General features: G+C 41.7%; 1 protein-coding gene across 1 annotated transcript in view; it reads left to right on the top strand.

Annotated features, from left to right (window-relative positions):
* LOC115475454 (ran-binding protein 9) overlaps window positions 1-22,847 on the top strand; it is a 208,617-nt gene that overhangs the window by 114,272 nt on the left and 71,498 nt on the right. The window contains exons 3-6 of the mRNA XM_030211186.1: window positions 1,549-1,601; window positions 11,028-11,195; window positions 19,385-19,407; window positions 22,488-22,672. Of these exons, the coding sequence (XP_030067046.1) occupies window positions 1,549-1,601; window positions 11,028-11,195; window positions 19,385-19,407; window positions 22,488-22,672 (429 nt within the window). The remainder of the gene's footprint in view (window positions 1-1,548; window positions 1,602-11,027; window positions 11,196-19,384; window positions 19,408-22,487; window positions 22,673-22,847) is intronic.

The raw sequence follows: 22,847 nt of genomic DNA, 5'->3' as shown, positions 1-22,847 counted from the left end.
GTCACCATTCTAATTCCTAATTCTGGTAAATTTGCTCTTGTCTCAAAAGGTTAACACTTGCTATATAGTTTGCCTAATCCACTGTTTATCTCCAGCAAATAATTCTATCCTAATTGCATCTAGTTTTTGAAAGCAAATAATTTCTGTCTGCAGTAACTCTCCAGCCTTCTGTTTTGGATCAGGTGCCTTTCCTGTGCACATTGGAAAGAATAATCTGAATCATAGTTACCTGATGCTAGGGTCTACCTTAGAAGTGAGCACTCAACAAAAAGATCTAGGTGTCGTTGTAGATAATATGCTGAAATCTGCTCAGTGTGCAAAAAAGCAAACAGGATGCTAGGAATTATTAGGAAAGGGATGGTGAATAAGAGCGAAAATACTATAATGCCTTTGTATCACTCCATGGTGCGACCTCACCTTGAGTATTGCATTCAGTTCTGGTCGCTGTATCTTAAAAAGGATTATTTTATTAACAATCGGATTAGTTTCTCCCTATATCATATTGTTTAACTTTATTATGCAATCCATGTTAAACACTTTCCTCACCTTCCCTTTCTGAAATATCTTTATTTTCAGTACTAATCTTTTGCTTTTCAGCTGCTTCCTTTTGGAAACCATATTGGTGTCTGCCCCTCTGTGCATTTATTAAATTTGCTATCATAAAGCTTTGTTGCCTTCACTATATGGCCTTTATTGTAACCTACTGTACTACTTTAGGAAGAATTTTTCTCCCCTGCCAGTGCTTTTTACTCCCCCATTTTAAAACAGTTGACCCCATGTGAGGTATAGGACCCTAATCTTCGATGCCTCTCTGCCGTTACTCTTTAAATTGCAGTATCTGATGATCATTGTAAGCATTTTACATTAGTTATTTTAGTAACTTTACACTTTTCCCATTAATAAAAACCAGGTCCATTATCATTCCGTCATGGGTTTCATTATCATTTGTCTAAGGATTTCACTAATTTTAAATGTTTCTGCAGATGGGATGTTCCAGTCAACATCAGAGATTACAATTTCCCACCAGGAACATCTTTCCCCTTCTTCATTGTTAACTTGTGTATGTCTTTGAATTAGATCTCTATCTAGCTCTTTAGTCAGTGCTTGCAGTCTGTAGAGTACTCTTTTGTAGGTGCCTCCTGCCCTTTGTTTACTCTCCTAAGTTTCCCTGTTACCTCATATTTATGAGATGAAAATAAAGCATTAATCAGTCTTTTTTTCACTGTTTGTAATGGATGGGTGTAATTTAACAGGGAAAATGGTATAGGACTTACTATTTCAAAGAGCGAGTCATGTTAGCTCTGCAGTCTCCTCATTGTGTCTGAATTTGGCTCGCCAGCATATAGCACTACAATTTTCACTAAAGTGTCTGGTTTTCTAGTTACAGAAAAGCGGTATATCAAATACGTGACCCTTTCCTTTCTTAGAAGCATGACCAATGCATGTAATTTGTAGTCTTCAATAGAGACCATTGTTTGCCACAGGTTTATAGTTACTGTCATGTCCAGAAAATTAGTAATTTAAGCTTTCATTTTTTTGTTTTTGCAGATATATGGGAATTGGACTTTCTGCCCAAGGCGTCAATATGAACAGACTACCAGGTAAGTCTAACGCATTATGGGTCTGTTTTAATGGTGATGAAAATAACTAAACAGTAAAGTTATTACTCCTGACTGGTGTGGAGGTAAGGTTCTAGGGGTTGTTAATGTGTTTGGGCAGCTTGATTCCACTACCATACTGCTATAGTGTTTAATGCCATCTTAAATTAAAACACAAATGATGTGTTATAACGATAACACTTGCTGTGAATGCTCATATACCACCCAGGAATTTTGTTACATATTATATGAGTTCTTGAAAGTCTGTTACAATTACAGGTTACAACAGGGAGCAGACAATGAGGTATCGTTTGGCTTTTATACTCTTTATAATATATTTAGTGTCATACTGTAGCAGAAAAGAGGTAAGTTTGTGTTATGATTTTGAATCTGCATAGCAAAAGGTATAATGTAATGCTTTTTTGGTGCTGATTTGTTTCTGAGAGTGTAATCCTGGTTGGCAGTTTGCCAGTATAGCAGTCCTGTTAACACATTCTACTTTTTTTTAACCTGCCATTTTCTATTTTTGAGTTGTGTGCCCCCCCCCCCCCCCCCCCCCCCAAGCCAGCAGATGAAAGCACAGAAAAACAATTTCCATGATATCACCAATCTAAAGATAAACAGTACTGGAACTTGCCAGTATACCATGCCAAAGCTGAAGTTAAACATATTAGAGAAAAAAAACCCCTCATAATTAACCAGGTGAACCAACCAAAACACATATCCATCTAGGGTCCCCATCCTAACCTTGACAAAGCCATAAGCATCTGAAGGTCCCTAACATTTACATTGCTGAAGGGAAAAACTAGGAGCCCCAGTCTTGCAGGACTCGTGGAAAGGAAATTAGCAGACAAGAACAAATTTCACCTTCCTTATCTTGCTAGACCAAAATGGGTTTTCTCATAATCCTACACAATATCTAACCAACAAGTTGCAAGGTTGAATCAGTGTCGATGCCTTGAGCTCAGGATTCCTTCCTTCAGCTGAAGAATTGCTCAGTGCTGTTGGTTTGACAGGTCACCTTCTGGTTGAATACCGGTGGACTCCAGCATTCCACCACCAACCTTGAATGCCTTAGGACCCAGCTCTCATTTGCTTGGATCCAGCACATTCTGATTGAGAAAATCCACTTGAACATTTCTTACCTGAGTAATATGGGTTGCTGATAAGGCTAATAGGCAGATTTTTGCCCACTGTCAAAGCAAGCTGTTGCTACTGCTACATTTTTGGTACCCCGTGCCTGTTGATATATGCCACTGTCATCATATCAGATAGCACTCTGCTGTACCCTTCACTAGTGGAAACATTTCTTTCAACACCAGCCAGACAGTCCTGGTCTCTAGCCCATTGATAGACCAGGAGGCTTCCTGACAAAATTGGAGGCACTGTATCACTTGAATCCTGACAGTGAGCTCCTCAGTCTGAGAGACTGGCATCAGTACCACTCTGCTTGAGAGATTTCAGCTCCATGTCCCTGAACAGATAACTAGGGGAGTGCCACCATACGAGAGCCCTCTAAGCTGAAAGGGCAACAGTGTCGTGCTCCTGCGACCCAACATCGGCCCAAATGTGAACCAGTGCTCTCTAGGATGACAGCTTCATCTGATGGCCCTGCAGAACTCTACCAGCTTCCTATTCCCCTGCAACTTGTTTCTTTTTGCTTTTTTTGTTTGTTCATTTTAATGAACTTTGTTATTTAGCCAGGCAGAGACTGTGAGGGATGAAGGCAAAAGAGTTGGCGGAGGGATGATAGGGTGGACTTAGTGAACCATACTTAAAAGCTTTTCCAATAGTGTCCCCTCAGAACCACATTGCCATAGAAACACCTGGCCCAATATAACTAGCAGCTGCAGCTCTTAAGTCCCAAAGGGGCTGACCCTCAGCCCAGTAGTTAGGGCAAAGGTCCTCGGACCAATCACTAAAAAGGCTACACTGGCCTTGTGCTTGATTAAGCATAGACCTTGACCTTTGCCTAGCAAGCCAGATCCCAAAATATCTTGCTGTGCCTATCTAAATGTCAGCTATCTGCCAGGGGCAGAGAATACTGGCAAATTCTAGCACAGCAGAATGGAAATCGATTTTTCTCTGCTTCCATCTGCTGGTTGGGGGCACAAGCCACTTGTCAGGACTGGTCTAGGAGGATGGTAAGGAAAGTAATCTTAAAATCCTCTGTATGGAAGGATGAGCCACAGATTCAACTTTAGAAACAAATGATATATGGAATGGCAACCTTATGGCCCTTTTTTTTTTTGTGATGGGGCATCAAGAGCTTGAGCAACATATATTGGCACCTGGAGACTCGCCTGGTTCTGGGCTTCAGACATCAGATAATGACGTCCAAGAAAAGCTTGTTGATATGCCATGCCATGCTATGGAGCAAATCTCTTCCGAGATCAGGTGGGATTTTCCTCAGAGCATTTCCTGGTAACAATTAAAGAGAGGGGGTTTATCTTAGACCAGGGGTTCTCAAACCCAGTCCTCAGAACACACCTAGCCATTCAAGTTTTCAAGCTATCCACAATGAATATGCATGAGATACGTTTACATGTACTACTCCATTGTATGCAAATTTATCTCCATCCTCATTGTGGGGGTATCCTGAGAACTTAACTGGCTAGGTATGTCCTGAGGACTGGGTTAAGAACCCCTGTCCTTGACTTAAGAGGCCTGAGCAAGTTTATAGAAAGAAAATTTCAAGATGGTTTCCCTGGGGACACTAATAATCTTTCTCTAAAAGCAAGGCAATATGTTCTCTTAACTTGGACACTTGCACCCATATAGGTTTGTTATAGGGCAACATCACTTCCAGTATAGTGTACTGCCTTTTGCCCTTGTGTCACAAAGTGCCTTGCGGTTGTAGCAGCATAACTATGCAGACTGAGAGTGTATGTGTTTCTCTGCTTGGACAATTGGCTAGTAAAGAGCACCTTAGAGAGCAGAAGGACTAGTGCACATTGGAGCCGACTCTGTGGGTGCTTGAGCACCCCCAATATTGGAAAAATTCCTTGTATGTGTCCAGGGAGGGATTATTTCCATTGGGCTTAGCACCCCCAATAATTTTGAAAAGTTGGCTCCCATGCTAGTGCATGCAACCATCTGGATGATGAAGTTACTAGGGCCTTTTATAATCTATCCCATCTCTGAGCCCATCAACACAATTGGAATTTATTAGAGCTTTTCTAGATACAACTCAAACAATAGCCTTTCTACCACAGCAGAGGATCACCAGTTAGCATGGGACATGTTGAGAATGTTGGGTCAAACTGCCTCAACAGTAAATATAACACCTCTGGCACATTTCAAAATTAGACAAGTTCAATAAACCTTACATACTTGGTTCATTCAAACCACATGAACTGCAGGACGTTTTATCTGTCACAGAACCCTTTTGGGACTCTCGTTGTGGAAGGTACAGTTCAGTTTGACCGAAGACATCCCCTTCCAATTTCTACAGTATCAGATATGACAGATGCATCCAAACTGGGCTGGAAAGACCATTCAGATGAACTCTACACTCAGGGTTCATAGTCCCACTGGGAGAAAATGCACCACATAAATTTCCTAGAAATGAGAGCAGTATGGAATGCTCTAAAGGCCTTCAGAAATGGGTTGGCCAACAAAATTGTATTGATTATCCACTTGTATTATATCAGCAAGCAGGGAGGAAAAGAGTTGTACTTCTTGTTCTAGAAAACTTTCATGATGTGAAACTAGGTCACTTCTCGCAGAATGACTGAGTCGCTAACCTGGCAGACAAGCTGAGTTGTGCCCTACAGCTGCATTAGTACCCCTTGGATGAGGATATGTCTCTGATGATATTTTAATAGAGGAGTACTCGCTTGATAGATTTTCACCATGCCTCAGGACAAGAAGGTTCAAGGTTTCTTTTATTTGATATACCGCCGGTAAGACAAGCCATCCAGGCAGTTTACAATAAAACTATATAATCAAAAAGAGAAAAGAAATCCAATAAAAATAGGAAAAAAAAGAAAACTACACTGCCAAAGGTCCCACAGGTCCACAGCCCTCACTGTCCTGCAACCCTCAACGCAAGCCGAGAGGGGCAAAAAAAGGAGTTCATAGAGTAAAGGCTTTCCTGATTAAATACATTTTAAACCTTTAATTTAAAATTTGAAAGGGAAGGCTCCATTTGGATATCTAAAGAGAGCCCATTCAACAGAATAGGCCCTACTGCATTAAACATGGACTTAGGAAATCATCCTGAAAGATCTGGTGAAAAGAGAGAATAACTAGAAAATTCTGATTGGTTGAATGAGGAGCACAGGAAGTAATATAAGGAGTCAAATATACTGAAAGAAATGAAGGCAAGCCTGTATGAAGAATAATATGTACCAGAAGCAACATTTTGTACTGTAGTCTATACTGCACATGGAGACAGTGTTCAGACTGCAACAATGGGGTAACATGATCAAACTTTCTTGGACCCATAAATAATTTACAGTGTTCTGTACTATTTGCAGCCGTCTAACCTTCGTAGTGGCCATGTCTATAAATAAGGCATTACAGTAATATAAGTGTGTCAAATCAAAAGAATGCGGTAGTACACACACATCTTTTGGTTCCAAGAGATTTCGACTGGAACCCAATTGCAGGGGAAAACCCCTACTTCCCAACAATATAGAAAATGTGAGCATGGAACTTTAAAGCTGAGTTTAAAAAAAGACTCCTAAAATTTTAAGCGTCTCATTTGCAGAGATATTGGTATCTGCCAATGGTATAGCGCTAGGGGGAGATTCATCCTGCTTTCTAAGAAATAAAAGCGCTTTAGTCTTATCTGAGTTGTTGCATTCTGTTTACTTGTAACCAGTTGAAAACTGTAGTTTGGTGTCAGGATCGGTGAGAGCAGTAGCAGTAACAATCCATAACCGTCTTTAAATATCAGCATATATGTGTGGGATAAGCATCAATGATTCAATCAAGAACGCTAAGGGAGCCGTATAGATGTCAAATAGTAACGGTGCCAAGAGGGATTCTTGAGGTTCCCCCATAATCAAGGAAATAGAATTGGGAATTCCCACCCTGCTGTAGAACCTGATACAATCTATTAGAAAGATATGATTGAAACCAATTCGAGGCTTTTCCCGTGATACCAAGATTCCGGAGTCTGATAAGTAGGATTTCATGATCCACAAGCTCAAAAGCCGCTGAAAGATCAAACGATAAAAGAACTACTACTTTACCCTGAGCCAGAAATGAGCAGACAGTGCTAAGCATACCCAACAAGGCCATTTTAGTATCATGATGAATATGAAAGCCTGTCTGGTTAGCATGTAGTGCATTCTTAGAGTCTGCTAATTCAGAGAAATGACCAAACCCTAAATACTCACTGATTTTTCAGATAAATGGGACATTCTAGGTGGGATGATAATAGCCACAATATTCTTATCCGGTTGATGATTTTGTGGCCACGGCCTAATGATAACCAATTTCCAATAAGCTGGAACTAGACCCAGATCAAAGCTACATACTATCATCCATTGAATAAATGGGGCTACAATAGGTTTAAAAGCTTTCAGCAGTTCTGATGGAAAAGGGTCATGAGGAGCTATCTGGTAGGATGCAAAGCCTGAAAAGCTTGGAAAATATGAGAAAGGGGTGAAGAGGAAAAGGAAGATACAGTGACATCTGGTAAGATTATAGGAGTACCCTCCACCAATGACATAGAAGAAGGGAGAATACTTTCAGAATCAGTAGGTATCCTTGGTAAAGCAGATCACAATATATACACCTTTTGAGAGAAAAATCTAACCAGTTCTTCAGAAGTTAGTCATTGGGGCCTCGGTTAAAGTTGGGAGCCCAGTGAAAGCCTGAACAATTCTGTACAGCTTAGCTGTGTTAGGTGCCTTCTGTATTTGTCCACCCAGAGTATTCAACAAATGCCTAGCAATAGTTACGGTATCTCTGTGTGGACTGCGGGTACACCTGATTCCCCATTTGGACGATTGGCTGGTTAAGAGCGTATCAGAGGAAGGTTCAAGAAAATCATGTGCAGAACCATTTAGATGCTAGAGCAACTAGGGTTTGCAGTGGAACCAATTGATTATAAGTTCAAGAAATTTCTGAGTCCCAGAGAATGGCCTGTGAATCAAGGGTCAATAAGCCAAATGTAGTAGGGTTTAGTGAATGTTCTTCTGCAAAAGATTCTAGCCTAAGATTGGTAGGATCACGAAAACACCTCTTCAGAGGAGGGAGTAAGCAGGATTAGCAGGTTAAGACACAAAAATTCAAGAGATAATGGTCAGTCCCTGGTAGAGGACAAGGATGAGAGGTCTAGAGATGTATAGTCTCTGGCAGGGAGGAGAGAAGGACATCAAGGGTATGTCCAACCTAATGTGTGAGGAGAAAAACATGTTGCCATAGACAGCGGTCCTGTATTCAACTGTTGAAATCTGATGTAAAGGGGGCTCCAGAGTCTTCCATATGGATATTGAAGTTTCCCAGAAGAATTGACAGAGAGGCAGTCAGGACTGCGCTGTGGTGTTCTGAAGTAATTGAAAGGAAGCAGTTGAGAATAGATGAGGTTGAGGTAGGTAGAGAAGTAAGAAAGTAAAAGGGACATGACAAGATACTAATTGCACTTGACGTGATTCATGAGGTACAGTTGCGGGAGAGGGCATATGGCGTGTGGAAAGTTTTGAGGAATAAATAACAGCGAGAACACCACCTCTGCCAGATGGCTGCACTCAGTGAATTATCTGGTAGCCTGAAGGCGTCACTTGTGTTAAGGAGGAAAGATCGAGTTCCATTAACCATGATTCAGTAAAGGCATAGAATATCAAAGGAGTGGGAAATGAGGTCATGGATGATTGCACGCTTGCTACGCATGGAGTGCGCATTCAGTAATCCTATCTTAAGGGTTTGCTGTCTGAGAGCAGTTGCTGAGAATGGCAAAGATATAGATCACAGCCCTTACCTGGTGGCTTTAATGATAGTGAGTAGGTGTTGGTTGATGGCCCCAGATGACTGGAATGTGAAAACCACCATGCAAAGAAGGAAAAAAGTGAGAATCAAATATAGAGGCCCCTGTAGATGGTAAGGATATGGAGAGTGCCAGGGAGATATGGTGGGTGTACTCATGCACACTAAGAAGCATGTCCTGTTCCTTGTGTGTGCTTCTTAGGCGTGCGCCCACGGCACACCAAAGTATGGGATTCTTTTTCAGTGCTACCAGACTAGTGTCACTTCTGTCTATTACGAGGGCAGGGCGGTGGCACTGTGTTCACAGCCCTAAAGCTGAGAGCAGAGAAGCAGCATCCAAGTCTGTAGGGAAGAGCAGAGAGTCAGACATAGAAGAAAGCATACAGTAGCAATAGCAGTGCTATGTCAGTACTATGTCAACGAGCAGGGGTGTATGAGATCGAACCTCCTCCCCTGCCCCATGTCAGGAGTCAGTCAGGATGTGGAAATGGGCCATCTTGCACGGGATGATGCTCGGATCCACTTGCCTGAGGGGGAAAGACAACTGTATGCCAGAGAGACTGAGCTAGGTTATGCAACCTCAGGAGTGGTCTCTAATCATGGGCATTGCCCAGAAGATCTTTCAAGAATGGGGCACCCCCTCGATAGGCCTTTTTGCCACTCCTCTCAACAAGAAAGTCTGTTCTGCCCCAGACTGGCCTGAAATTCAAATAGGATTGAGGAATCGTGATTGTGATCATGCCTTGCTGGCCATGATAGATCTGCAGTCCCTAGCCCCCACAGCTTGGATGAGAGATTAGAGATGGACTCCCTGAACTTACTAGAGGGTGTCTCCCAGGTCCTGCATGCATTCAGGAAAGATTCCATTAGGAGGTCATGTGATTTTAAAGTGGAAGAGTTTTGCCATCTGATGTGAGGGCAAAGCCCTAAATCCTTTTTCCTGCTCTGTGCAAAAACTGATTGAATATTTTCTACATTTGTATCTCAGGTCTCGAGACCAGCTGCATAAGAGTTCAGCTCAGTTTAACGGGAGCTTATCGCCATGTAGAGGGTAAACCCATCTCAGCTCAGCCTTGTTTGCTTCATGCAGGGCTTGCTTTTACTGAAACCTCCCATCTGACCCCCTATGGTGTCATCAGATCTCAGTATTGTCCTAAACCAACTGATGAAAACTCCTTTTGAGCCGCTTGACACCTGTCACCTGTATTAGCTGACCTGGAAGGTTTTTATTTTTGGTGGTGGCCACTTCAGCCTGCGGGGTCAGTAAGCTCCAGGCTCTAGCATCATACACAGTGTTTTACAACAATAGAGTGGTTTTGCATATGCATTCTAAAGTTCATTCTTAAGGTAGTGTTGAAATTCAATTTGAATTGGTCAGTTGTTTTGCCAGCATTTCTCCTGAAGCCACATGCCCATCATGGTGAAAGCATATTGCACACTCTGGACTGCTAGAGAACCTTGGTCTTCTATCTGGAGCAGACTGAAGCTCAAATATGATAGAGACTGCCATCGGAAAATGCACACTTTCAAATTAGCTAGCAGACTGTATTTCCTTTACTTATTCCTAGGCTGTGCTGATTCTGGAGGGTCATGTTACGGCTCAATGTCAGAGCCATCCATTGCTGTGTCAGTGGCACATCTGAGAACAGCCTCTATAGAGGAAATTTGCTGAGCTTAGTCCACACATTCACATCTCACTACTGTCTGGAACAGGACTCCTGATGCAACCAGCTGGTTTGCTCAGAAAGTCCTTCAAAATCTATTTGGGGGCAAGAATCCAAATCCAACTCTACCTCCTGGCCCATGTGATTTCAGTTCCAGGCTATCTTTAAAAAAAAAAAAAAAAAAAAGTACATTAGTTTATACTTTGTTATGGGTCTTGCCTGTTGCAGGCCTAAATTGGATTCCCCTTTTTATTTCCAGGTAGCCTGGCAGCTAGAGATTCCCAGTAGTTAGAAGATTACGCCCTACTTGTTCTCTGAGAAAGCAGAGTTACTTATCCTATAGTAGGTATCCTCCAAGAATAGCAGGATGAATATTCTTACTACCCTGCCCACCTCTCCTTGGAATTCTATTCTTTAAGCTATTTACATTAGACTGAACTAGTCCTGTACAATGATGGCAGGCAAGAAAGCACGTGAGTTGCTGCCAAGAGCTTCTGGAAAAGAAGTTGGGGAGTATTCTCACTCTGGCCTCTACTGGATGGTGTTGCCCAGTAAAAAAGTATTCATCCTACTATCCTTGGAGAACACTTGTTACAGGTAAGTATTAGATTAGATGTCTATTAGATTGTAAGCTCTTTGAGCAGGGACTGTCTCTCTTTGTTAAATTGTACAGCGCTGCGTAACCCTAGTAGCGCTCTAGAAATGTTAAGTAGTAGTAGTAAGTAACTTTGTTGTACAATCAAAACAGCATATGTTGGCCATTGGAGGGGGTGTTTTTAAATATTAATTCTTGAATGGTTTTTTTTGTTTGTGTGTGTTCTTTTAGGTTGGGACAAGCATTCCTATGGTTACCATGGAGACGATGGGCACTCATTTTGTTCCTCGGGGACAGGACAACCTTATGGCCCAACTTTTACAACTGGTGACGTCATTGGCTGCTGTGTAAATCTCATCAACAATACCTGCTTCTACACCAAGAATGGCCATAGTTTAGGTACAGAGTGAGAGAACCTTTTATTGCTTTTTCTGTTGTCAAATATGTAGAAAACAACTTGTTCTGGTATTATATCAGATTTAGATGATTTTTACAGTTAGGCAAACTCTTAGTTTGCAGTTTTGTTTTAAGGAAGGAGGACATGTGAATTTAATGCTATTTTCTTGTTTTCATAAATATCAAAACACATGAAAGTGGAGGTGTATTTGGGAAGTAGAATGGAGTGCCTGAAGATGTGTTTAGTTGGAATGCCTAGGATTCAGTGAATCGTGAAATTATATAGTTACAGCAGCAATAGAAAGTTTACACCTACCAAAATGTTCACCTTTTTTGTTACTTTATAGTCTAGAACTCAAATACATATGAAATATACATGTGAAATATCCACAACAATCAAATGAAAAATATATTCCAGAAATCCATAGAAAATAAAATCCATACCCCCTTGTACTTTTGTAGCAATCCTAAACATCATAAGCTCTGGTGTAACCAGTCACCTTCAAAAATGAATACCAAGTGGCTTAGTCCCAGTTGTGTTGAACTGGATGGTGTTGCCCATGCTAGGATATATTTAGCACTTATGAGTTGACAAAAGACCTCTTGGACAAAATAGTGGAAAAGCATGTATCAAAGAATTGCAGACCTCTTGACTGGCCTGAGTATAGTCAGGACGATTATTAAGAAGTGGAAGGCCTTCCCTTAGGATGATAGAGACTATTTGAATTCTCTGATAAAGGAAGACGAAATGGCTGTAGCGTTAGAAATTAGTCCTCTGCTTTAGACCCCTTGGAGAAGACGGCTTCCGGGCGGAATTTTATAAGCTTACTAGTAAAAAAGGCCCGTTTCTGACACAAATGAAACGGGCGGTAGCAAGATTTTCCTCGAAGTGTGTGTGTTTGAGAGAGAGAGAGAGAGAGAGAAAGTGTGTGTGAGAGATGGCGTGTGTATGTCAGAGAGGGAATGAGTGAGAGAGAGTGTGTGTGTTTGTGTCAGAGAGAGAGAGTGTGTGAGAGAGACAGAGTGTATGTGTGTGTGAGAGAGAGTGTATGTGAGAGAGTGAGTGTGTGTGGGGCTCCAAGTTCCATGACCCCCTCCCTCCCTCTCCGAGTTCCAGGCCTCCCTCCCTCTCCTCCGAGTTCCATGCCCCCCTTTCCTCGGAGTGTGTATGTTTGAGAGAGAGTAGGTGAGAGATGGAGTGTGTATGTGAGAGAGAATGAGTGAGAGAGACAGAGTGTGTGTTTGTGTCAGAGAGAGAGTGTGTGAGAGAGAGTGTGTGTGTGAGTCTGTGTGTGTGAGATAGAGTGTATGTGAGAGACAGAGAGTGAGTGTGTGTGAGAGAGAAAGTGAAGCCTTGAAGCATTCGTGCGCGCTGTAAGGCTCCATCTCCTCAATTCACGACACGTAGTTCCGGAACGTTGCAGGAATGCTTCAAGGCTTGAAGGCTTCACTTTCTCGGCTTCAGAATGTTGGAGGTGCGTTTTATTATATAGGATGGGGGCAGAGGTGGTTCCCCCTCTAACTAATTTTTTCAAAACGATAGTGTACTCAAGAAGCTTTGCCGCATTCTCTTGTTTTACCGCATATTATTGTTTTGCCCAAGCCTGGTAGAGACCCTTTGTTGCTGAAATCTTATCGCCCTTTTTCTCTTTTAAACTATGAAGTTAAACTATTGGTGAAAATTATGGCAAATCATCTGGCTTGGTTGTTGCCCAGTTTACTTCATGAGACGCAGGTGGGTTTTGTAGGTGGCCGTTCGGTCACGAAGAATCTTCGGAGAATACTGGTGACTTTGGAGTATAGACAACGCAAGGACTTTTTGTCGATTCTTAGTTTTGATGCTGAAAAAGTCTTTGACCGAGTTCGGTGGGATTTTGTTTGCCTCTCTAGTGGCTTATGGTTTTTCAGGCTGCTTTGTATCGGTTCTCAGGGCGTTATATTCGGCGCCCCAGGCAATGGTACTGGCGAATGGGTTGATGTCTTCATCCTTCCCGGTGCTTAGGGGTATGAGGCAGGGTTGCCCCCTTTCGCCTCTGCTTTTTGTGTTATCATTGGACCCCTCATTCGGGATATTATGCGAATCCGATATTCAAGATGTGCAAATGGAGTCACAGTGCTTTAAGGTGGCGGCCTTCGCCGATGATATTTTAGTTCATTTTACGAGCCCTCGGAATCTCTTGAAGCTATTAGAGACTTTTCGTGAATATGGGGATTTCATGGGGTTTCGCTTAAATTTGGAAAAATCAGAGGCCTTGTCCTCCTCGCCACAGGTGCGGGTCTTGTGGGGACTGGAGTTTCCTCTTCGATGGGCGACAGACTATTTTACATATCTAGGTATTAGACTGGCTATAGATTCTAAGCTGATGTACAGACAATGTGGGGGCCCTATTGGACAGCACACGGCGGACTTTGGCAGGTTGGAGGGATCCTCCTTTGTCACTGGTGGGGCGGATAAGCCTTTTGAAAATGGTTCAGTTTCCCAGATGGTTATATGTGCTTCAGGTTTTACGTTTGTGGTTATTACAGAGAGATTTGAGATGTATTTATAGGCTCCTTGGCAAGTTTTGTTGGGCGGGTAAAAAAACAAAAATGAGAATGGCTACTATGCTGGGGAATTGGAGACAGGGAGGCCTGGGGGTTCCAGATCTGAAGCTTTATAATCAGGCATGTTTGTTGCGGCATTTGGGAGATTGGTTTGGGGACACCCAGATATACGCACCGTTGGACTTGGAAAGAGCGTACTATGCACCATACAATCTTTATTACCTGATTCACTGTACTGCTGCTCTGTTGCCTTGCCACCTTAGACATAGTGTGTTGCTAGGCCCATTGCGTGAGATGTGGAGGGTTTTAGTGGGGAGAGTGTGTGGGAATGCAAACACCACAGATCAGCTTTCTATTTGGGGGAATGGGGCGTTTACCCCGTGGATGGATAACCCCACTTCTGAGATTTGGGAGCGGGAGGGGATTTCCCTGCTAGAATATGTGGTTGGGGGAGGGGGGAATATGCTTTCTTTTGAGAGTTTGCAGGGTAGGGTGGGTTCTGCTTAAAGCGATAAGTTTGCATATGCACAACTCCAGCTTTATATGTCTGCTCTGGGCAGATCTTTATTGGAGATTAAGGTGGGGGCTCGGGTTTGAGAGGTTTTTTTTTTTTCCCCCAGAGGTGGAGGTCAAGGGTCTTTCTATTTCGCAGCTCCATAGGGGCTGGTGAAAGGTCAGTCTCGGAAGGATTTTTCCTGTCCTAAAGAAAGATGGTGATAGACTCTGGGATCTCGCTGGAGCACTGGGATGTTATAGCCACCCTTAAGGGTCTCCATACTTTGACCACTGATGCATGACTCAGAGAATGTGGGTGGGTATAGAGTGATTCTTGGAGCATATATGCCCAAAGCTCAGTTGGCTCATGTGAGGGGTGAAGGGGAGTCTTCCTGCTCTAAATGCGGGCATCCTTGCCACACTTTTTTCTTGCTTTGTTGGCATGTCCCAGGATTTGGAGCTTTTGGGAACAGATTAGGAGATTTTTGTCAAGGTTATTGGATCAGGACGTATGGGGAACGGTAGAGCAATTTTTGCTGGATGTGCCCTTATTCGGATCTGTTATTCTTTTAAGTCGGAAGCTGTGCCTGATGGCTCAGAAAGTTATTTTACAGTATTGGCTGTTACCAGACCCTCCGGCCTTATAGCACTGGAAGAACCAGGTGCACCTCTTGGTCACATGGGAGGCCAGGGAGGCGAAGGGTACTCTTAGACGCAAAAAGTACTTTTTACTCATATGGAACCCCTGTTTGTCCGTTTTAAATCTTAGGGGCCGCAGCCTCATTATTAATGACCTATAGCTCTCGTGCTATGTTTTTTTTTTTTTTTTCCAGTGAGGTTCTACTCAGCTTCCAGTTAGGTGGAGGGGGGGTCGGTAGGGGAGATGGGGGACAGGTTTCTAGCTTTATTGTCTTTTTGATTGTTTTATGTGTTGGGGGAGGGGGCAGTTAGGGAGAGAAGCTTAAAGGGGTTATTCTAAAAACTGGAATTGATGATTTCTATTGTTGAGGTGTGTTAAGTTCCTTTCCTCATACTGGTTTGTATTTTACAGTTGTTCATCAATAACAATTGTTGAATAATAATACAATAAATTGTTAATAGAGGGTGAGGGAGGGATTCTGGGATTAAAATGTTGCTGTTTGCAGTCTGGAGGGTTATAAGAGTCCAAACCCTGCAAATTCTGATTGTTGCTTGGGATGGGGGGTGGGGAGAGAATAGGTTTGAAATTGTTGGAAACTTGAGCATATATGTATAAGATTGTTGTCATGTATTATATTCAGGTGTTCAATAAAAATTGTTTAAAACTTAAGAAGTGGAAGGCATCCTCTGCTGGAGGCATACCTAGCCAATCATGTTGTCAGTGTTACCAAATGAATATGCATAAGATTTGCATACATTGAATCTCCTATATATGCAAATGTATCATCTCATATATATATTCATTGTGATAATGCTGAAACCCAAGTGGCTAGGTGCACTTCCAGGAGAAGGTTGAGAAGCACTGATGCATGTTACTACCAAGCAAGGAGATGACTGATAGGGAGGTAACCAAGAGGCCCATGGCATCTTCTGAAAGAGCTGCTGGCTTTGATGTCCAGGTTAGTGTAAGTGTGGATGTGATGACAATATCCCAAGTATTTCACAAATCTGGCCTGTATGGGAGGGTGGCAAGAAGTGAGCCATTCCTCAAGAGAAAAACACCTGAAATATTATTTGAAGCATGCAAAGGAACAGTCAGATATTGTAGCCATAAAGGAAAAGGTTTTATGATCTGAAGAAACTAACATAAGACTTTTGGTCTGAATGTAAAGCATTATGTTTGATGCAGACTGGTCACAGCATATCACCCAGAGAGCAGCATCCCTACTCAAGAGCATGGTGGCAGCAGCAGCATGTTCTGGAAACTGAGGCATTTGTCAGGATATTTATTTATTTATTTATGAACATTTATACCCCACAAAGTGGCTTACAATGTACTGATGATTCAATTACATTAGTCAGGGGAGAAGGAACAGAATGGGGACGATGAATGGAAGAGAGTACAGAAAAGTCTTTGAAGAAAACCTGCTGCCCTCTGTAAGAAGCTAAAACCGGGACAGAAAAGTTCACCTTTTCTCATGATGACAACCCAAAGCACATAGTCAAAACCACAGTGGACTCGTTATGGAACAGCCTAATCAGAACCCTGACCTCAGTCCAGTCAAAAATCTGTGGCATGACCTGAAGATTATTTTCCATGAACATCCCCAAAGAACTTGCCAGTGCTTGAACAGTTTTGTAAAGATGAATGGTCTAATATTGGTAAAGCTGGTGGAAACCTATTGGCAATAGATTTTTCAGGGGGAATTCTGCATAACTGTGCAACTCAGAATTGCACAGAATTCTTCTGCCCCGCAGAACATACAGAATTTTGCAGAGTTCTGCCTGGTGCTGGCATTGGGTCTCTACCCTCCCCGAACTTCCCTGTAGAGATCGTGCAGCAGGAGAAAGAGGAAGTGAACTGCTGCACATTGGGTCACTTCTGCCTCCTCTGCCAGCTTAGACTAGACTGAGGCATATTTTCAAAGCACTTAGCCTTCCAAAGTTCCATAGAAACCTATGGAACTTTGGAAGGCTAAGTGCTTTGAAAATATGCCTCTATGTGAACTGGGGGGGGGGGGGGGGGGGGGAGTTCCTGTGTTTCACATCAATAGGCTGGTCTAAGCTGGTAGAGGAGGCAGTAGTTCACTTCCTCCTCCTCCTCCTCCTACCATGTGATCTCTGCAGGGGAGAGGGAGAGCCAGCTCCAGGCGTACAGTGAAGGAGGTGATAGAGAAATGTGAATGTGCCATTGGGGAGGGTAGGAGGAGTGGATTCAACAACACATAGCTCTTACCTTGGTTGTAGTGAAATCAGTGATGTAAGAAGCAAAGAAATGCATAAATTCAGAGTTGCCACTGGGACAATACCCTAGGCTTTTGGACCATGTTGGAAAAAGTCTTCCAAAGAGCCATGCTCTGCAAGGATTATGTCATAAATTATATGTAGTCCTATCCATGAATACCTTAGTTCAAAAGGTACAAATAATTTCACCTGAGTTCCTGTGCTACCCAACTGAACTACATTTTGTCTGAGGCAAATGAGTATGGACTACATCTAAATGTGTTCAGCTTATGATATCTTCTAGAAGTTCAGTATCAGCCATTGCAGCAAGACACCTTGCCTGGTTATGGCTTTCAAATTTCAGAGGAGATGTTCATGTTAAGTTGGGCGGGTACACCTTGCACTGAAGATAACTTTTGACAGAAAAGTTAGAAATAGTCTTGGAAACGTAGTAGATGACCAGCATATAAGGCTTGAAGAATCCATCTAGTTTGCCCAACAGTCGCACTCATCAATTTGTGATTAAACCAAATGAATAATGAATGTGGTATAAAATACATTTACATAATCCTGATCTTCCTTTGCCATTTTCAGGACAAAGACTGTAGAAGTCTGCCCAGTATTGTCCATATGGCCCAACTACTGGAGTTGCCATAAAAGCCACTCCAGCCTATCCTGATCTGTCTTGCCATATGTGGTACAAAGATCGTAGAAGTCCTCTTGGTATTGTCCTTAGTTCCTCACAGCCAGTCACTGTCTTATCACCATTCAACATATCAACATACATACAGTCATTTAAGTTTTGTTTTTATACCATCTTCAAATAGGTGTCCTCTCTGTTTATCTCGCACCTTTTTGAATTCTGTCACTGTTTTATCTTCACTACCTCCCTCGGGAGGCCATTCTAGGCATCAATCAGTTTCTATGTAAAAAAATATATTTTGTGACATTACTCCTAAGTCTACCACTCCACAACGTCACTACATGTCCCCTAGTTTTGCCGTTTACCCATCTCTGGAAAAAATCTGTTTATGCATCAGTACTTTTCAAGTATTTAAACCATCAAAGATCATTGTATAACCCTGCAGCATCTTTGTTCTAACCTCAGAGCCTATGTCAACCTCCTATATGAACAAGCACAACTCAATATAGATAAAGGTTCTCAGTTATGAAAAGGAGCATCCTTCCATTTGTAAGACGAGCAAAACAAGTCCAAATCCAACAGCAGACTTATTCTAGGCCTTACCAGAGAGAAAGCAAGCAACTTTGACCACTTAACCACTTTGTTTTTTTTTGTATAGAAAGCCTGTATATGAAAATCTTGAGGATATTAAACACATATACCAATTCATCCTAAATGCAGGTAATACCTTCACTTTACCCTGCAAAACAAACACTGTCAGTTCAAAATCCTCCCTTTTGGACTTCGAGAGTTCACCAAGTATCTTGTAATTGTGGCAGCCCACTTACAAGCAAAGCTTCTTGTTTTTCTTTTGCCTCACTCACACCCCCACACGTGGTCCAGCATTTTATCTTCTGCCTCACTCACACACCCACATGTGGTCCAGCATTTTATCTTTTGCCTCACTCACACCCCCACATGTGGTCCAGCATTTTATCTTGTCTCCCCCTCCCTCAGAAATAGTCCAGCATTTACATTCTCTTCCCCCTACAAAAATAGTCCTGTTTCTGTGCTTCCTATCCCCTCTCCAGATGACAATCAGACATCTCCTCTTGTATGTCTTGACACCCCCCCCCCCCCCCCCCCCCCCCCCACTGGTGTATCTTTTAAAAGTCTCTAGTGGTCGGTGGCAGCAAGCAGCAATTCATACAGCTTACTCTTATCAGCCCTGGAGCGTTGTACCTGACACTTCCCACCTGCATGAAAGCAAGAAGTTAAATCGGAGAGAAGGATCCATGTTTGATGCAAACAGGCTGTATGAATCACTTCTCTCTGCCACCGACTGCTAGAGACAAGAAACCTTACTCCATTCTGGCACAAATTAAGCTGGCCCAACTCCCATAGCACATCTGGGGATCAGCCGCGGCACACTGGTTGAAAAATGCTGCTCTAAGTACTTTACCTCTTGGAGGGGGAAGAAGGTACTACAGGTCCCTTTTCATTTTATGTAGTGCTGGCTTTATAGTGTGTCTCAGGTTCAGATCCCGAATTCAAAACTTGCTTTAAAAAGGAAAAGCTACGTAAGAAAATGTGTTTTTTTTCTTAGAATTTTTTTAAAATAAAAATTATACTTTGGGTGCTAAATTAGTGTGTATTTGTCTCATTGCAGGCATTGCTTTCACAGATCTACCGGTAAGTTTTATACCTTTATGAATTATTCATTTTCTCTCTTGAACAGAAAGATTTTTCTATGTGAATGCCTGCTTGAAAACATTCTTTGAGAAATTATAATGTGCCCCTCTCCTCAGCTTTTTAACCTTTTTGTAGAGAGAATTTTTTTTTCTTTTTTTATAGTACTGGTGAAATGTAGAAATCTGAAACCTGTTAGAACCACTTCTTCAATTCACTTAGAACGCTTAATACATACTGCAAGGGTCTGCAGATCTGGCTTTTGAGGGCTACAGACCAGTGTGGGTTGGCAGGATATAAACAGCAATGTTCATGAGACATCTGCATATTTATGGGGTAATTTTATAAGGAGCTGCCTAATTTAGGTACCAAGAACGCGCATATATGCTGATTATTTTAAGTTTTTATTAGAATTGATATACAGCTTTTGAGAGAACCATCAAAGCATTCATAATACAAATCAATATTTGTCATTTATGTGTATAGTTTTTTTTTTAAATATTTTCAAATGAAAGGCCAACGTGAAAGTACACATGTAAAATTCATGGCATGTACTTTCACTATGGGTATGCATATGGATGGAGTTTGTGTGGAGCATGGGCAAAATTCACACTTACATGCCATGGAGCTGGTGTGTTAGTACCTAAATGTGTGGCAGTGCATTCTTTCACACTTAACACTAGTGTTTTATAAAGTAAACACATGAAAATACAACTAATTAAGTAGATAACTATATAAAATTGATTCTCACACCAATAAGGCAGGTTAACATGAAATTATATTGGCTATCCTGAAAACCAGACTTTGCACACCACAGACTATAAAGCCCTGCGTAACCTTACCTATGGATATGGTGCAGTTATCCCCGAGTAGTAAATCTACTAGTGCAAAATGAATGGACACAGTGTGTGGCAGAACAGTCTGGCATATTTGCTTCTCATTAACTGTCCTTATTTGTATTTTGATAGGGCTGTTTCCTTCCAGGTGTGTGCACTTTTATGGAAGTCTCTAAAGGACAGATAGTATGAAAGTCTTTTCATTTTATACTGCAGAAACCTACTGCTGCCCTTCATTAGAAACCCTGCAATTATTATTCTTGCTGATTCTGCACCAAAATTCTGTGGAAAAAAATGTCAAAATTGTACGCACAAAGTTTGCAAATTCTGCAAGTTTATTCGGCATAATTCAACCAATATTACCAATAGCGTCCCTTTTTTTTATAGCCACCCACAGCATCCCCCCTTTTTTTATTTTTTATAACAGAAGAAGTGGTTTAATACAGTATAAGTTGCATTTGCTTTGGCATCTGGACCAGATCTGAGTGCAGTAGGAAGGGTTTAACATGGCTTTTCTTTGCTGGTAGAAATGGCCCCTTAGACCAATCCAGCTACACTGCCTGATTGCTTGAGTGAACATCACCATGTACTCATCATTGGGGAGGAATGAAAATGTTGTAATTGCTTTGGATATTCTCATTTCAACTGATTTAAATGTTGGATGCAAGAAAACCAGAAATAGTGGTGAAGGAGAAAAACACAAGAGCTGCATTGATGAAAAAGTTCTCAGTACCAAGCGATTTATTCTGTGAACTGTGTGGAGAGAGAAAAGATCCTCAGGTACCAAGAAATACAGTCAGAGACCAGAGACACAGAATTATTTCAAGCATTTCCCACCATTTTGTGTGTCGCAGGCTTGATTAAAAGGGCTTTTCAAGCACACCTTGAAAAGTTGTCTATACATCTTATGACCTCCAGAAAGAAGTTCCTTGGCATGATGCAAGTATTACAGCAAATGTTAGCAGTAAAGTTGAGACTGAGATCATACTCCACATACTCTGGCTTAGGAGTGAGGTTCATTGCAGTCATGGTATACACAAAACTAGTCCATTGGGAGGATTTCTTTCATGAGGCTTTAGAAAAACTAGTGATCTCACAAATTTTTTTTTCCTTAAATGCATTGATAATATTTGTGATTACCTTTTTTGTGTCTTTGAAAAGTGTTCAGACCTCCAGAAGTATAGTTCTTGGTTAATTTGAGCTTGGAGACTGGAGGGGGAGCTCATACATAGACAGTTTAAAAACTGCATTGTCCAGATGGAAAGCTATATAGTGCACTGTTAGGACATGAGACAAAGTGAGGCATATTTTCAAAGCACTTAGCCTTCCAAAGTTCCATAGAAACCTATGGAACTTTGGAAGGCTAAGTGCTTTGAAAATATGCTGTCCTTCGAGTGATGGATGTGCATCCCACTTGAGAGGAGCTCAGGGCCCTACTGGAATCAAGCCAATGTTTTCACCATAAACATTTCAATTTTCTTCAAATATGGCATTAGGTGGAATGTTTGCATATCTTTTTATGCCTCTGATTTTAAAATGACAAGTTTACTTGGGCTTTGTTCCAGAGATTTGTATTTGTGTACCTCCCAGGGCTGCTGCAGGATATACAGGTCAGGTCAAGGGCGGGAAGGGAGTGAGACCTGTTCTTTTATATATACTATTTCATTGGTTATTTCAATGAATAAATCCATTAGTTGAATAGATTCAAAAGTATCTAACATGGTGTCCTTTTTGCTTATCTTCTGAAGTATATTAGAGGGATAATTTTATTACAGACTAAAAACATATACCCTTTATCTTCTTAGACAATTTTGTAAAGGCACGTTGGCACCTATGTGTCTTCATAAAATACTAGGATTAAGCCATCTGAAATCATGGCTAGGCTGAAGCTGCAAATATTTACACCAGCTTAGGAGCTGATGTAAACATGCATATGCAATTTGCATGACCATGCATATGATACAAAGAAAGTACCGACTTTGTGACTCCACTGCACTCCTCTCCACATGTGTGTGGCATCAGAGGACATGTTTTGTCACCGTGCATCGTTTTGTACGTGTACACTGTGGAGTAATTTTTAAGAAGCCCTTTTACATACAGGAGCATTTTTTAATAAAATTACCCTACCCCTGTGTACTGTGGCCTTTTGGCAAGGCTAATTTTAAAAAACTTAGTTGGTGAGGTCTTGTCTTGGAGTCTGTTGCTGCCATTGAAGGAAATCATTTACTTCTAACCAATGTCTTGCAGCCAAACCTGTATCCCACAGTGGGACTCCAGACCCCAGGAGAAGTGGTGGATACCAATTTTGGGCAACATCCATTTGTGTTTGATATAGAAGACTATATGCGAGAGTGGAGAACCAAAACACAAGCTCAGATTGATAGATTTCCTCTAGGGGACAAAGAAGGCGAGTGGCAGACCATGATTCAAAAGTAAGTTCATTGCAGAAGATTGCTCTAAAATGTAAGGCGCACAAACAGGTAAGGTACTTGTATAATCGCTGGTTGAATAAGCAGAAAGTATATGATTTTACAGGTTATAAAATCGACGGTCCCTATGCTGTTACCTTGCAGTGAGCAATGCTTTCAAAGCTAGATTGGTGTAACT

Source organism: Microcaecilia unicolor, chromosome 1 (assembly GCF_901765095.1).
Source record: "Microcaecilia unicolor chromosome 1, aMicUni1.1, whole genome shotgun sequence".
NCBI classification, from domain to species: Eukaryota; Metazoa; Chordata; class Amphibia; order Gymnophiona; family Siphonopidae; genus Microcaecilia; species Microcaecilia unicolor.
The sequence above is the reverse complement of the archived record's forward strand: the minus strand, read 5'-3'. Positions and strand labels throughout refer to the sequence as shown.